A 17837-nucleotide genomic window follows, 5' to 3' on the forward strand; every position below is an offset into this window, starting at 1 on the left:
TAATGGTCTCTGTATCCAAGGGGAGCTCAGATGCTTACAGAGATGAAATCATTGCATCCTGTTCCCAGGGGACCACTGGTTATCATTACACATAACATGCAGACAATACTGCTAGGAGCCAGTTTGCCTCATGGTAATATGTAGTTCATCACCAGCTTCTGTAGCATGCTAAAGAGGTCTTGCCACACAGCTTGGGACTATTCGGGTGTAGGCTCAGGGGTCTCAGCAGTTATTTTCCTGCTTTGCATCAGTTTTCATCTTCTTTATCCTTTTGTGCTGTGGTCCACCTCAGGCAGTCTCCTTCTAGGGGAATCTGAAAGGAGCAGCTGTTACAGACACCATTTCCTCCAATTGTTGCCACTTGGTTCCTTTTGCTCTTTAGCGTGCTACTCCCTCCCCCAACACGCACACACAGTAGCATGCATATAAACTTGTTTCTCTCTCATTCATGTCTTCTAGCAGGGTGGAGAAGCATATGTTCAAAATATTCATTATCTGATGCAGTAATTAAAGGTTGAAATGATTAAGCTGCAGCCTATTATATCAAAAATATGCAGTCACTTTGTATCGAATGGGCTAGTTTTGTTGGAGAAGGTTTTTTATTTGCTAGGCACTTGGTGTTTAATCTAACATAATTTGATTTGGTGTATAATCTGTATAAATTGGTTTAATTTTATTTGATATATATGATTAATTTCAGTGGACCTACTCAGATGTAAAAACATACGTGTGTGCAAGTTTAAAAGCCTGAGAACTAATTATGTTCAATAGCAGCGTGGTATGTTCATAATATTTTTCATATCATCTGGTTTATAATCAAGCCTAATGGCTTTTCACAAAAGATGACACAAAATATTAATAGTTCACATTATAGAGGTTTTATCTTAAACATTATAGACTTTGTCAGGGAGAGTTCTCCATCTAGGCTAATTTTATAGAAAAAGTTAATGTTTACTTGTTTTTCTTCAGACTTGTATAACAAGCTAAGTATTAAGTGAAGCACTTCTGTGTCATTAGAAATCTTGCATAAGGTATTGTAATCTAATGCTTCATGTGGGAATTTTTTTTTAAACTGGGCTTTCAAGAATGCTTCAAAGAGTTGGGCATCATGGATTTTTTTCTCTTTCAATTAGAGCTGCATCTCAAATCGTCAGGAAAATTCCAGTCCTCATCCCTTGTCTGAGTGTTAGTTTTTTTCTAAGTATTCCTTTATTCTGGATATTGAATCCTGTGTTCCAAATATGTTACATATTTAAATAATAGAGGCAGTGTTCATGAGTACTGAGACTCGTGCCAAAATAAATGTGGTAATTTATGACATAATGCTATGTGCATGAATTGTCAGAATTACGATATACAAGCCACAGGCATAAAATTATCAAGAAAATTTATGAACTTACAAAGGCATCTTCACATTCAAAATGACCCTATTAAAGTAATCGGAGGTGATTTATGACCATAAAGTTAATTTCTGAAAAAGTCTGTGTCAAAACAACTGAAAATTTTGTCTCAACTCATGCAGCTAGAGAGAATATAAGTAAATCTAGGATGCAGATATTCTGAAGTTAGTATGCATGGTATATTTCATCTAATTATAACTATTATATCTAATTATATAGATTATGCCCATATGTAGGTACGAATTTGGTGAATCAAGGGGGATCTTAGCAAGTAAAAGAACTCCAAAAAGTAGACTGAATGTTACCCTCTTTTCTCCTAAACATTGTGAAAGGTAGTTGAGAAGAATGAGCGTCATTCCTTTGAGATTCACTTACTATTCTAGTGCTTTGCTAGAAGGCAGAACTTCAAGACGTGTTTCTGTCAATGGTGTCTGGGTAGACCACTGAGTTTAGGTTTAAGCTTTCATTACTGTTACTACAAAAGAAACACTTAAATGGAGATGTGCAAAACACATCAAAAGATACTACTCAATGGGAATTATTTCAAACATCCTTCTTTTAAATCAGCCAGATTGTCCTTTATTCATCTGTAAGTGATATTTAGCCATTAGTAATGAAGTGTAACGTTTTCAGCTTAGCAAATGGCGTCATGTGCTTGAAAAAACATTTTAGCATACCAGTTTAAGAAAAGGGCTCACCATTCCTAGAGGCTTCAATTTTTAAGAGACTTCTAAATTGTTCTTAGAACTGTACTTGTATAGAAATTTTGTATTTTTCATATCCAAGGAATAAAAAACCAAACAAAACTCTGAGTCGTCTTTGAGTGTAGACACTTCTGATTGGTCTTGACACTGACAATGGATTATGTAAAGAGAAAGATTTTCTTCTTGAAGGTCTAGAATTAGTAAGCCAATTCTGAAACTGATTAAATTTCATGTTTCTGAAAGGTCCCACTGCTGCCAGGCATTGGTGAAGATAGTACAAACAAAATTATGTGAGAACAATTAGTACTGGTAGTGAACTTTGCCCTGACAAAATATACTGACTCAAATACTGATGGAATTAAGAAATTGGAAGTTATTTGTGTTGAGAATCTTAAAGAAGACCTGAAACTTCAGGAAAGAGGTGAATGTCTGGTCATTCAATTAGGTTTTTGTTCTTAATTTAGCACTTAATTATTAGAGTGAGAAAAGATCTAACTTTTTATTTGCATATGAAAGTTAACAGTCTCTTAGTGAAGGAAGGATTTCTTCTGTTGGTTTAATTTAGATAACCATTTTTCTATCTTAGGCAGTTTCTTGAAAACCTAAAAAAAAAACAGGGAAAATGTTCTGAGTAGCCCTGAGATGTAATGACGCTATTTCCGTCAGTAGTTTTCTGTATACCACACAGATTCGCACCTTGGTGATCTGGTGTCCACTGCAATTGCCTTGGAACATGCTATCATTTTTCTTTTGAGTTTGTGGTTCAAATTGCATTTTGCTTGGTTAATCAGAATCCCCTCAGTAAACTGGATTTTTGTCAAGATAAATATACCATAAGAATACCCTTTGTAAGAAAACACTCTTAAATGCAGTGCTGCTACAGAATTACAGTAGCCATTATACAAAAATTATAAAGCATGAGAAACAAAAGTAATAAATATGTAAAAAATCTATTACTTGACGACAAGCAAATCAGGTTATCAGATTTCCATGTTTTCCCATAGCAACAATGAAAATAAATGCACTAGTAACTTCTTGGTATCAACCTTATCCTTCAGGAGTCTCACGTTCCGTAAGACTAGCTACCAAAACACCATAAATGAGTGGACTTCCATCTCATCCATTACGATTTTAAATTTAATCATTCATACATCCCAAAAGAGCAAGACAACTGCAGTAAGCTGCAGATTTGACTGCATGTTCCATTAGATAAATCTATAGCACCTTTTCAAAATTGCAGGACTACCTGACCACTGGTGTTCTCAGGAATCTGAATACGAGTTGGTGACAAAAAGCTTAAAACTCCAATTTTGGGGGCTATGCGTGGAGGGCATTGTTTTGTTTGCCTGTTTGTTTTTAATTCCCAAACAGTATGAAAGTTGCTGGGTTTATATATATATATAAGGTTTATGTAGCTTTACTTAAAATATATATATATATATATTAAACATCCTGAATTCAGAAGTCATGCCATTTAACATATCAAATGTGTTTTCTCAAACTTAAAACTCTATTTTTTTGTAAGATTTTGAGTCAGGATATCTATTACAAAATGAAAAGTTTTATTATTACCTTATTACATGCACTTGCACATACACACGCACTCTCTCTATAAGTTTGCAAAAGAACTGGAGGGGGCTGCAGTGCAACATTAATAAGAATTTTTATGTGCTTCTGCATTAATAATAACAATAGATATCCTAAGATCAAGAGAATTCTTTATATGACTCTGAATCATTTCCATGAAATTGTTGCTAGCTGTTATGTATGAACGCAAAAGAAGCAAATTGTCCCTTACTGGAGGTTTGCTTAGCTCTGATATGTTGAAATGTTGAGGACAAAGCCATAAAAACTCCTTAAACTGCTCTGCAAGGGAATAAAAATATCCTTGCATCTATTTTTTACCAAGGCATGGAGGGCAGAGCAGTTGGCAATCATGGAGCCTTCATCTGGTCCTACTTTTTTGATATAGCTGATGGGATGGAACAACCTCTGGTACTCTCTGTGTATTCTCTGCTAGGGGTGGCCAGTGGAGATGGCTCTTCCTTATACTTTCCCAGGCAAGGTAGGAGCCAGATTGTGACCACAGCTATACAGTGACCATCTGGGATATAAGGTTATAATTAGTCCACTTGCCCTGACTGAGGTTTCTAAAGCTCTAACAACTGTCTTCTGCCAGTTAAAAGATGTGATTTAGGCAGACATTTTCTACTTACTGTATTGAAACTATTTTTAGAGTAGCTAATAAAATATACTTTCCTTTTTTTTTAAATAACTGCTGATATACAAATTTCCACTCATTTCATTCCTACAGGCTAGGAACAAAAAAGACAAAGTGATATAGCTGTATGTTATAGAGGTTATTTAACTTTATACATATATATATACATATACTTTAGAATATATTGGATTTCTAGCTTAGGTGTGCTAAACCTTGGAACCTAAATGCTGTATATAATTGAGGGAAAGAGATAGTTACAGCATGTCTAAGTTTGTAGCTTATATTATCTGAGAAACAATAGCATGAAAGATCTTAAAAACTGTCAGTAGTATGTCTGTTAGTGAAACTGCATGTATTATAGCCAGGGCTGTAGCAAATGGCTGAAAAACTACATAAGAAATTTTCTAATCCTGTTAGATAATATACTTACGGAAGTCAGACTTTTTATGTGTTTTGAGAAATGAAACATTTGTACCCACACTGTACAAACTCAGGAATTTCAGTACTTAAATGAAAATATATTCATTATCTAGGAGCTGTTGTTTTCCGTTGTATAGTTTAGTTCAAATGAACAGGCTTTTAAAAAAATTCTCTAAAGTAAGGCTTTTAAAATTAGATTGGTTTCTCAAATTGGTATGGTTCAAGCTACAGCAATTTACTTATTAAATATGTGTTTAAATTTCAGTAGTTATTCCCATTGACTTCAAGGGGACAACTCATATATTCAGGTGTAAACAAATGCTTAACAACTTTGCTTGATCAGAACCATCGATGGCTAGATTGGAGAATAGGAGGTCTTGATTCAGGCATCAGATCTTAAGGAATTTAAAATTTATCCTTTGATAGATAAATAACCTGGGAAGTTAAAACACTGAAGCGTGCCAGTATAAAACCTAGAGCTTGCTGCTTCATTGCTAGGAGCAATTTGTTTTGCTGTTTTGCTTTCAGCTTATGTATTATTTCAGAGCTGATCAAAAGAATTGGTAGCAAAGTGTGAAATAAATTGTACTTCTAAATAAATCGATTTAACATTCCTTGGTGCTTTAAGTGATTTTAGTAATATTAATATTTAAAATATTTCTGTCTGAAATCTTTTTATGACTACATATAGCAATAATGGCCACCATTTCATTCTGCTGTTTTTCATATTAGAATATTACACAGTAAACATTGTAAAAATACTATCTTTTAGCACTGAAATGGATGCAAAAGATTTCAAGTGTCTATTTGCATGTAAATGACTCAAGTTTAATTCAGTCAATAAAAACAGTCTATTAATCCTTTTACTACATTTCTTACATGGGTTAAAACTTAAAGAATATAAGGTTTTCAGCTGAATGAGAACTTTTCCTTAACTTCCTTATAGGTATGCAGAAAAATAATGGGTTTTAACTGACTTAACATTTTTTTTATACCTTACTAGTTTGTCTCTGCAGTTTTTTCTATTGTGTTATGCAAATTTAAGGGTTGGCTTGCTTTTAGCTAGGAAAACTTTGTGTAATTAAAAATGTCTGTTCATGGGTGGACTAAAGATATTAATAAGCATGACACAGAGTATTTATAGGTGCTTTGTCTAAGAAGTAATGGGCATTTAAGCATGCACATGCATATAGTATGATATTAATGTCTTAGGAGGCTACAGCAATCTGACAGCCAGGTACATTCATGTAGACACAACAGTGTGATAAAAGCCATCCAGACATCTGGATCACAGTGCTGCTATACAAAAACATTTCTGAACAATTCACATTATTGCACTTACCCAAATTTCCAGTCCCGTCCACCCCTTTCTCCTTGTTTCTTTCTCCGCCTCTGCCTTTGTCTTTTATGTACTTGCGGAATCTCATTTTTCCTTTACAAGTCACCTCCATCTGCTTATGTGTCAGAGTGGCCCTCGTGCCACACATCACATTGAGGAATTCTCAAGATGAAGGGCTGTATTCACATCACTACTTCTGTCTCAGCACTGTTTCATGCTTGTCACTGCTCAGCACTCAGCGCCACACTGCCTTGTTTTGTCAATAACCATTTATTTGTTGCTGGAATAGTAGCAACCATTACATCTGACCTCCCTGTTTCATCAATTATGGATAGATTATTGGATGTGAACATCTGCAAAAGCTTGCTGTTGAACTTACCTCCTGGCTGGGATTAGATAAAGTATTAAACTGTTGTTTATTGTCAGGCCAAAACTCTACTGGGAAGCCAGGGAATTCCAAGACTAGCAGACTCCCATCAGCAAGCACCAAAAATTGTTTAGTATTGCCACTGTTTCCCATAAGATCGTAGCCATTTATTATTTACACTTATTACTAGTTGTTATAACATACTTGATAAAAGCTCTTGGCAGGCACAGTGTTTCCAGCTATTGTCACATCTGTCAGGATGGAAAGGATACATAAACTGTTTTTTCCTCTTATATTGCTGTTAAAGGGTAACAGATGAAGCTTCTTCACTCCAGACTGTTAAGCCATGCTTTATTTTGAAGAAATATGTCAACAATGGCTGGTTTGGAAAACATTACATTCCCGTACTAAATAAAGATTGCAACAACCTTTAGTAGAGTAATGCCTCTTGCAGTAAAGATTTTAAATTGTACCGTAATAACAAACTGAAATACCTGGTTTTGATGTTTGCATAGGGTTTTTCTCTGAAGAACCTGGCTGATTTTTTTTTAATTTTTTATTTAATAAAACCCTTTATGAGATATAATAAAATGATGCCTGCATTCCTACAACGTTGTAGGTGTAGAGAATCCAAATTAATATAATTGGCATAGAAGGCCAGAATTAAGAACAGTAATACAGAAGAAATAAGAAGGATAGGAACAAAAATTAACGTTTATTCAATCATCTGTACATTCATCTCTTAAGTTTCCTGTGCAGCAAAATGAAGCATACAGGGTGAACTCCTGACCTCGTGGTAGCCAACAAAAGTTTGAAATGACTCTGGGGAAAGGAACTTTTTCAATTAGTTTCTTGTATTTACATATCATCCATTCAGAATCAAAGCAAAACGTACATACTCTGAATATTATGCAAAGCATACAAGTAAGACTTGATACAGGCAAAGAACCCTAGGCCTTATCTTGATAGACTGTTAAGGAATGAGTGAAATGTTTGTCTTCCCTTCTCTAATCCTTCAAACAGATGCAGACACGAGTAACCTGAAGCATATATTGCCATGTGAGTGTATAGACCATCAAGGTAAACATAGCACTTGGTAGCCAAGCATAACAGGAGAGGGAAGAGTGTGGACTGGATGGAGCATTTACCCCTCAGGGAGTGTGTCAAGCAAGCAACACCTTAGTGATAGCCATGTCCTAGCAAGAGCCTGTGGAAGGTCTTGAACAAGGGTGCTCCACTTCGGTGTTTGACTTGGCCAGACTTCTGGTCATCCGTCCCGATCCCCCTGTCCCTGATTCCCTTGCTCCAAGATGCGTGCTTATGCTATGCATTAAACAAATACCCACATTAAAGTCCCTGAAATAGCAGTTCTGGAGCAGACCAGATTGGCCAATTCCAGACAAATTCTTTCTGTCTCTGTAGGAACAGTGATGAAGTTTGTACATTTCTGGTTTAATTCTTTTCCATTTATTTATCAAAACAGTGCAGTCCAGTGTAATTTGATGTGGCTATGGGCAAGGAGTTAGCATTCACACTTAGAGAATTTGAGTTGGTGAATTTGAGTTGTAGGAAAAGAGGGAGAACTAACAGTTCTGGCAAATTGGGGACTGCGCCCTCTTTCCTCAGTGTGGCACCCAGTTTCTGTATCCCTTAGTTGTGAGCATGCACACAGAATGCTGTACTGCTTCTTCCCTTGATGCTCACTATGCCTGAGTACACTTAGTGTTTAACAAGGTGCGGCCTGCCATTCAGTTGATATTGGTGTATTATTTTCCTGGGGTCAATGAGCTCTGCTCATTGTAATCAATACCTTACATGAACAATACAATTTTCTTATTGCTGTCCAACCTCTCTCACACAGTTTTGGCCAAAATAAGAATACATCTGGCTTTGTATTGTGAAACTCTTCTTTGACCTTACTCAAGATGGCCACAGGCATGTAACCACTCAAATTATGGTAATAAAGACTGCACTCTTTAGGCATTTTTAAATACACATTTCTTGAGGAGCTATGGGAGAGAGTTCACTGAACTGCAAAATGCCTATGCATACAGTTCTATTGTCTTCTATTTTCACTGGACTGTATGGAAGTGAGTACTTAGTGACTGTGAGAGCTATGTGTTTTTTCTGAAAGTATTTAAGAAGTACTAAGTGGTGTTAGGCCAGTAGTCTCACTTGATTGCATTGTCTGTCTACCAACACCTAATGTTGGCTCCAGAAAAATATTGTCAGATGCTGCTAGCCAGGCTGGGCCTTAGCCTGTTACTGCAGCGCCTGTCAGAAATCATTAGCTAGTGATCTCTTTGACTAATGTTCCAGTTGATTGTCTGATTCATGTTCAAGATCTGTAAATGAGGCAGAAGCATCTTTACTGCTCAACCAGCTGTGAAATGGCTAAACGCAGCTAGATTTTCAGAAATCAAAATAAATGTATTTCCAATAAAGTTTGACAACAATATCAAGTGCAAAGCTGAGAGCAGAACTATGTTTTTGTGTTTTTTAAAGTTACAGTATTATAAATCAATATTATACCATCATGGTTTTTGTCAGAGTAATGTGTTTTACCAAAATAATGAAATACTACTAGTAGCATTAATCTTGTGTTGAGTTGGATAGACATTCTTTATTCAACATAAATTCATACCTTCGATTTTTACTCTTTTTTCCATTATCCCCAGATGTATCAATGTTTAGAAAAGCCTATGTCCTTTTGTCTGAGACCTCAGTGTATGCCAATGAGGTGGGCGCATGTTTTCATGTACGTGTAAAAGAAGTACAGGTGTGACAACAATAAAAAATAAAGGGTGGGATTTTGGGGAGGGGGGGTCTTTGGGGACGAGCTGGTGTGTCTGTTTTATATTAATGGAATAACCCCAGGAGGCTCACACTGGCATAAATGCTGAGATTACTGAGAAGCAAATCTGGGCTGAGATCTGACTAATATTTTTCTTGGCAAAGGAGGTAAACATGAAATTCCCCACTATCTAGAGAATTAGTGCGAGAGCTATACCACAAATAGGCTCTAGTTTGAGTAACAGGGCTTGTTACTTTACTTTATTTTTACACTGTAACTAACCGTAGCTACCATAGACTTATGAAGACTCAGGATGAGTTGATTTTGTAAATAAATGCTCCTATAGTAGCTATCCTCCTTCCAGGTGCACCTGCATCCAGCTTTTATTGCTAAGCAAGAAAACAAGGGAAATTGTACAATGCATCCTGATCTTTTTTTATTTCTATTTTGGAGCCATAAAAACTACTACTTTTTTTTTTCGCCCACATACGCCAAAATAATAGTGGATGGCATGTGAGACAGTTCTCTGTAACGTGGAAGACGAAGTTGAAGTCTTCACCCTGTCACCTTCCCGCATCCTGCACGAATGAGAACAACTGATTGAAACCCACTTTTCATTTCTGTATTAGGCTTTGACTTTCATTTTATTTGGGTTTTTAACAGTATGTCCACTGCAGACTCACAGAAGTAGGAAGTTTGAGACAGTCCGTGTGCTTGGTCACATAGAGCTAAAAACTAATTTGTGACCAGAATCAGTGCAATTTTTATAATTTTTGTTTTGTTAAACTTACCTTATATTTTCTTTTTAGTGGTAGAAAGAACTGTATGTTATTCTACTCTGTTCAACTGCGTATACAATGATCTTTTTCCACTAGTTGTCGGGAGCATCAAACTCTCTTTGAAACACTGTGGAAATCTTATAATAGAGCCTAGCATGATCAGGATAAATCTATTGCAGCAGCTTCCTTCCTCAGAACTCTTTGTACATAGCAATTTTTTTTTTTTAAAAAGGCAACAACAAAACCAGACATTTTGCCCCTTCAGTAACTCTAAATCTCTGAAAACTTTGTCTGAGTTTTGAGAAGGAAATACAGCCACATTTGTATAATACCCAAACCCACTCTTTTTAACGTACTTTACCAGTATAGATTCTTATGTAGTTGTATTGAGTATCTCTTTACACAATGTTATATATTTCTATTTACATTTCCTTAACATGAAGAAAATTATCAAGATGACATTTTATTGCACAATATTTACCACAGAATACTAAAGCAGAAGCATGTTACTTTAATAAGAAGACTTTTGTTCTGTTCTTTAAAACAATTTTTCCATCCTTTTTGTTTGTGTAACAATATCTGTATTCTCTAAGACTACAAAGCAGCAAAACTGCACATTTGTGTAGGAGTTTTCAGCATTAATTATTGACATGTTACACCTCTTCCTTGGATGTCACTGTCCTCTGCACACGTTGGCCAAAATATATATAAAAGAGCCGTTTCTGGCTATATTTCTGTCTAAAGGTAGAAAAACTTCCATGGGAGCCTATAAATTCCATTAGATCCAAGTTATACGTGTTCCCAATATTTATCCACTTGTCAGAGAGCTACTAGATGACTGGCCCAGACATGCCTGCTCAGTACTGTCTTGCCACGTGCATGTCTTCTCTTGCCTGGTATTCATAGGAACTCAGTGAAATGGACTGGTCGTTCATATCCCATAAAAATAAACAGGAAAGTTTTCATGGCCATTTGTTGTTTTCTGCCTGCTTGCAGATTCTGGCAGACATCACTGTGTCATTTCCACTTGATTTGCCAGCATGCAAGCTTTATAATTTTTCATTTTAAATGAAAATTAGAAACGCGCTGTGATTGCAAGAGACTTTGGGTGAAATCCTCTAATGCTTACGTGTTATTCCAGCATTTTATCCTGCCCTGTCTCCTTCTTCTGCCCTGAAAGTTGAAGGTAAGGCATGCACCATAGGTGAGGAGGCCCCTCTTTGCTTCCTCCACAAAAATGGATACTGGGCAATTGTAGCATACAGGGGCACTACACAGCTCCCTTCCATCAGGGATGGCTCCCTTCCCATGGCCCTACAGAGTATATGAAGCTGGAGGAGTTATCTGAAATACAGACATAAAGAGTATATTTTCTGTTGTAATTTATCAAGATTTCCTCCCTTTCACGTAGATGATTTAATTGTTGTTATTTCATCATTATTTAGAATGAAACAGCTGATTTGTGTAGAGTAATAGTAACCTGGGACCAAAATGAGCGCTTTTCATCACTATGAATGAGTGGCTTTATTTATTTACTTACTTCTTTCTGGCAGCTGTTCCAGAGATGCAGTGAACCAACTTTTTACTTTAGCTACTCTGCCTGTGGTTTTTCCTTGGTTTTATCTGTACTTTTTAGGCTTTGTGATATCTTTGATAGAAAAAAGTACAGTAGCCTAAGCCTTAGGTGCCTGAGTAACCTTTCTGTGCTAGATAGTAACCACTAGAGGCCCTGTGTCCTAGTTTAACCTTGCAGAAGCCAGTTTAAAGTAGGAGTGATTTCAGTCCAGTACATAAAATTTTGGAAACCTCCTGACACTCTTGTGGCAGGTTTTCTGATATGGGCACGATTATTGCAACAAAAATTGTAGGTCCTCTGAGTTAAATGCAAAACCAAGAACTGCTTCTTGGACACTTGTGTGCATTTCTGTTAACACCCTGGATTATTAGCAGGACACACTGCAGGTCTTGACAACTTCACGTATGTGTTCAGTTTAGGGCGAGTTCTGAACTGATGTGACAACTTCCTAACTGAGGTGCCTGTATACTCTTTTTGTCATCTCTTATGCACTGATAATTCAATTGACAATGACCTTCAAGTACAGGATGCAATGCTGATGTACCTGAGAACATAACTGATAAGAAAGTACTTGAGGGATGATAAATAGTGCAGTGCACATTAATAAATGCTACTTCTTGTGCACATGGAGCTTATATAATTAAAAAATAAAAGCCTTGTCCAGGGATACTCCTGCATGTAGTAAAACTCTTCCAAGAACTAGGAAATCTGAGTAGTGGAAACAGTGATAGAAATGGTGACATCCATAGCATTAACATACACAGGTTGTCTTTTTCTGAACCATGCACTTTGCCAATGACAGGGAATGCAGCCTTAATAGAAAATGCCCTATCTTTTGCCTCAGTATAAATAGGCATCTTGGGGCATGCAGGATACTGTCGTATGTCCCTGGGCATCTCCCATCCCCCTTCAGAGCTGGTAAATGACATTCACTACTCCTTTCTTGGAAATGTGCAAAAAGGATTTCCATAGATAGTCTTTGGAGATTTCCTGTTTTCTCATGTGTGTAATAGGTTGGGTCAAGCAACAAAGAGGAGGGAGGAAAGAATAGGATTTAATTTTATATGCAGTCTTCCGTCATCACCATTGGAAGAAAAAAATGGATGAAAAGAGAAATTATGCATAACAGGTGATGTCAGTGTTAAATTAAATTAAGATCATATGTTTTTATGCAGCAGCTATAAGCCTTCAGTTATGGGAGGGGTCGTGATAATAAATTACATTCCAAACAAATGTTAACAAATTGCTTGTGAGCATGAATAATTAGTCATAAAAATAACAACATTATCTACAGTATTTTAAGCCAATATAGCTTAAATATATAACCTATAATTTATTCACTTTTTGGGCACCTGAATTGTACTAAGAAAAGTTGTCATAGTCACAGTTTAAAGACAGAAAAATAATATTAAGTTGTATTTTAGCATATCATTCTAAAACACTATGAATGCAAAGGATACTGTCTTAAGGTATTGGTTATCAGAAATTCATAAAAGCACAGCTCCTTACAATCTTTTAAATTATGGATAAGGAAATTTATATTGCGAATCAGGTAATACTTTTTTAGTGTTTGCAAAGTGTCAAAATACAGGGATTTAAATGCAAGTTATATCATTTTAATTTGTAATTATTGAATAGTTTCAAACAGCTATAAGTAATGATCAAAAACCTAGTCCCATAACAGCTAATTAATGAAGAAATGTACAAGTGGGAAAACTTTAATTTTGTGTGTCATACGAACACAGAGACTGAAAAAAAAAGTGGAAATTCTTAGCATTGTATTTATTGGGTTTTATTCTCCTGTTTCACAGAATTTGAAGACCTCTGTAAAAATCTTCAAAGCACTTTGTGATTCTGCTGGCCTAGGCAGAGCATATGCAGCTATAGCCAAGATCCTGGTAAGGTAGGTTAGCACATCCTTGTCTGACTGTCAGTGCAAGTTCATTCAACTGTGAAAGACTTAAATTGTTAGAGGTCTGTCGCTTCCCATTACTGACTGCTTAAATTTTAAGCAGTGCCCTTCTTGCAGGAAGTGACCCTTTCATTGAAAGTTATTTTAAACGGGTACACATTTTTTAAAGTGTATGTTCCAAGCTTTTCTTTACCTGTAAACTATAAGAAGCCCTTTTTTCCCCACATTTTGGGGGCGCTTTTTTTTTTTCCCCACAAGTTTGGGAGGGACCTTACTGGAAAATAGAAATCCAGGCATATTTTCCCGGTTGAAAAAGACAGAAAACCTTGAAGAATGTAACAAGCTTCAGTAGGTGTCTCAGTGTAATCTTTTCTGAACTGTAAGTTTCCATTTATTGCACTCACTTCTTCTGTGGAGGCATTTCTGGTTTGTGCATGTGTAACTAGATATAAATTGTTGCAAATAAGATGCTTGTCTTCAATGTTTTAGTTTCAGCGTCTGGCATTAAAATCTTCTTCCAGGCGAATTAGTTTGAAACTACTTCAACTTCTTACACAAATAATTTTGACATAAAGTAGTCTAATGCAATTATCATATGAAGTAGGAAAAAAAGAGATTAAAGTGAAGGTTGCGGCTTATCCTTGATTCATCCTATGTTTAGGGACTTCAGTGCATACAATGCATGATGTAGGTTGGCAAATTGTTTACGGAGGAGGACTTGTCACCAGGTTTATTTCAGTGAGTGGAGCAAATTCTCCGGTTTGAGTTAGATCCCTTGTCTCTTGGCCTTTCAGAGCATATAGGGACAGCCACAATCACAGTTCTCTTCAGCTCTCTCATGCATAATTCATGGCTACTCATATTCTGAGCATCCTAAATAAGCACACGGGATAAGATGTTCAAAAAGCCACAGAACAGACTTAGAATACCAGGTTCCATTTTCAAAACTGTCTTAAGCCTAACTGACAAAGATGTAGTTGCTAGGACACCAGCTGTTACAATGAGTGACTTTGCAATGGGTGCAAAGGTATCTGAGTTCTCAGTAGCATTCATTGGTTCCTTGTATTCACAAAAAGCAGCAGCGTGCATAGAGGGTGACCTAAGATAGCCAAGAGGACACTCCTAGAAAACCATGTATATTCATTTCCTCTCTCTGTGATTTAGGCATTCTGGAATGAGAGCGCATATATTTATTTACTCAGAAGTTACAGATTTGGAGATCCATCTGAAGTCAGGTTGCTAAACCCTTCATCTGAAAGACCATGCCAGTGCAAATTCTTTTCTTAAAAGCAGAGCTCTTAAAAGGAGTGGCTAGTGATTTTCTTCTGCACCAAATCTGTACTCCACACCTTCTGGGAGCATTCTCTAGCTATCTGGGAATGGACAGTCTCACTGCTTTCTGGTTGTTGCAGTTTGAAAAAGAGGAAAACCAGTAGGTAAGGAGAAATGAGAAGGGAAGCTAAGAACAATTTACTATTTAAGGCATTCTCCCAGGAGAGGAACATTCTGATTGATTCAAGTGAAGGAAGAACTCACTCTCATGTCTAGGATCAGGGATTTAACTGATAATCTGTTGCACAGGTGAAGACACAACTGTAAACCTTTCCTCTGGAAAATGGCTGCTGTGGTATTTTTTATGGGTTCATCTGGTAGTTATGCCCTGAGAACATTAGCCAAATTAAACACCTTGCATATGGGCCTGCTTTGAAGAGCTTTAGGTGCATGATAGACACAAACTGCTCAGCCCGGTAAAATATCATGATGATTCTCAGCACCTTTCAGCCATTTCAGAACCTTTTATGTAGAAAAGTCTGGGCACCTATGAATCATAGAATAGTTTGGGTTGGAAGGGACCTTTAAGGGTCATCTAGTCCAACTCCCCCTGCAATGAGCAGGGACATCTTCAACTAGATCAGGTTGCTCAGAGCCCCGTCCAACCTGACCTTGAGTGTTTCCAGGGATGGGGCATCTACCACCAATCTGGGCAACCTGTTCCTGTGTTTCACCACCCTCATTGTAAAAAATTTCTTCCTTATATCTAGTCTAAATCTACCCTCTTTTAGTTTAAAACCGTTACCCCTTGTCCCGTCACAACAGGCCCTGCTAAAATGTTTGTCCCCATCTTTCTTATAAGCCCCCTTTAAGTACTGAAAGGCTGCAATAAGGTCTCCCTGGAGCCTTCTCTTCTCCAGGCTGAACAACCCCAACTCTCTCAGCCTGTTTTCATAGGAGAGGTATTCCATCCCTCTGACCATTTTTGTGGCCATCCTCTGGACCCGCTCCAACAGGTCCATGTCTTTCCTATGCTGAGGGGTCCAGAGCTGGACACAGTACTCCAGGTGGGGTCTCACCAGAGCAGAGCAGAGGGGCAGAATCACCTCCTTCAACCTTCTGGCCACGCTTCTTTTGATGCAGCCCGGGATATGGTTGGCTTTCTGGGCTGCGAGTCCACACTGCTGGCTCATGTCCAGCTTTTCATCCACCAGTACCCCCAAGTCTTTCTCCACAGGGCTGCTCTAAATCCCTTCATTCCCTAGCCTGTATTGATACTGGGGGTTGCCCTGTCCCCAGTGCAGGACTTTGCACTTAGCCTTGTTGAACCTCGTGAGGTTCACATGGGCCCACTTCTCCAGCTTGTCCAGGTCCCTCTGGATGGCATCCTGTCCCTCAGGTGACCCACTCAGGTGTCATCCTGACCCACTCAGGTCGGTGTTGTCTGCAAATTTGCTGAGGGTGCACTCAATCCCACTGTCTGTGTCACTGATGAATATACTAAACAGTACTGGTCCCAGTACAGACCCCTGAGGGACACCACTTGTCACTGATCTCCATCTGGACATTGAGCCATTGACCACTATCCTCTGGATGTGGCCATCCAACCAATTCCTCATCCACCGAACAGTTCACCCATCAAATCCATATCTCTCCAATTTAGAGAGGAGGATGTTGTAGGGGACTGTGTCAAAGGCCTTACAGAAGTCCAGACAGATAACATCTGTAGCTCTTCCCTTGTCTACTGATGTAGTCACTCCACCATAGAAGGCCACTAGGTTGCTCAGGCAGGACATGCCCTTGGTGAAGCCATGCTGGCTGTCTCAAATCACCTCCCTGTCCTCCGTGTGCCTTAGCATAGCTTTTAGGAGGATCTGTTCCATGATCTTCCCAGGCATAGAGGTGAGGCTGATGGGTCAGTAGTTCCCAGGGTCTTCCTTTCTACCCTTTTTAAAAATGGGTGCAATGTTTCCCTTTTTCCAGTCACCAGGGACTTCACCTGACTGCCATGACTTTTCAAATATCATGGAGAGTGGCTTGGCAACTACATCAGCCAGTTCTCTCAGTACTCTGGGCTGCATCTCATCAGGTCCCATAGACATGTATGTTCAGGTTCCTCAGGGGGTCATGAACCTGATTTTTTCTTACAGTGGGAGGGGCTTTGCTTCCCCCAGTCCCCATCTTGCAGTCCATCCACTCGAGAGGTGTGGGAAGAGAGGTTGCCAGTGAAGGCTGAGGCAAAAGATTTGTTGAGTACCTCAGCCTTCTCCTTGTCCATTGTTACCGGTTTGCCAGTCTTGTTCATCGGGGGGATACGCTTTCTTTGACCTTCCTTTGCTGGATCACATACCTGTAGAAGCCCTTATTATTATTCTTTGAGTCCCTCGAGTTCAGCTCCAGCTGCGCCTTGGCCTTCCTGACCCCATCCCTACACAGCTGGGCAGTGTCCCTATACTCTTCCCAGGATACCTGTCCCTGCTTCCACTGCCTGTGCATTTCCTTCTTGCCTTTTAGTTTGAACAGCAGGTCTCCATTCAGCCATGCTGGTCTCTTGCCTTCCCTTCCTGGTTTCTTACACCTGGGGATTGAGAGCTCTTGCACACTATGGAAAGTGTCCTTAAAGATCTGCCAGCTCTGTTCTGTTTCCTTGTCCCTGAGGGCAGTTTCCCACAGGGTCCTATTGACTGACTCCTTGACGAGGTGGAAGTTTGCTTTCCTAAAATTCAGGGTCCCGGCTGTACTCTTCACCTGACCCATATCCCTCAGGATTGTGAACTCCACGAGAGCATGGTCACTGCAGCCCAGGCTGCCTCCAATCTTGATGTCACCGATTAGCTCACTTGTGTTGGTGACCAGTAGTCCACTATTGCATCCCCTCTGGTAGGGCTGTCTATTACCTGGCTTAAGAAGTTATCCTCAGTGCATTCCAGGAGTCTCCTGAGTTGCGTACAGCTCGCCGTGCTACTTTTCCAGCAGATGTCGGGGTGTTTGAAGTGCCCCAGCAGGACGAGAGCCTGCGAGCACGATGCCTCCTGTAGCTGGAGTAAGAAGGC

At 38.6% G+C, this 17837-nt stretch overlaps 1 protein-coding gene across 7 annotated transcripts in view; it reads left to right on the plus strand.

Moving 5' to 3' along the window:
- The window catches only part of TTC29 (tetratricopeptide repeat domain 29), a 374033-nt gene that overhangs the window by 294644 nt on the left and 61552 nt on the right, over positions 1-17837 (plus strand). For all 7 annotated transcript variants that reach the window (XM_075035175.1, XM_075035158.1, XM_075035166.1 and 4 more), the window contains one exon: positions 13412-13503. In XM_075035175.1, coding sequence (XP_074891276.1) covers positions 13412-13503 — 92 coding nt within the window. The remainder of the gene's footprint in view (positions 1-13411; positions 13504-17837) is intronic.

Source organism: Buteo buteo, chromosome 1, assembly GCF_964188355.1.
Source record: "Buteo buteo chromosome 1, bButBut1.hap1.1, whole genome shotgun sequence".
Lineage (NCBI taxonomy): Eukaryota > Metazoa > Chordata > Aves > Accipitriformes > Accipitridae > Buteo > Buteo buteo.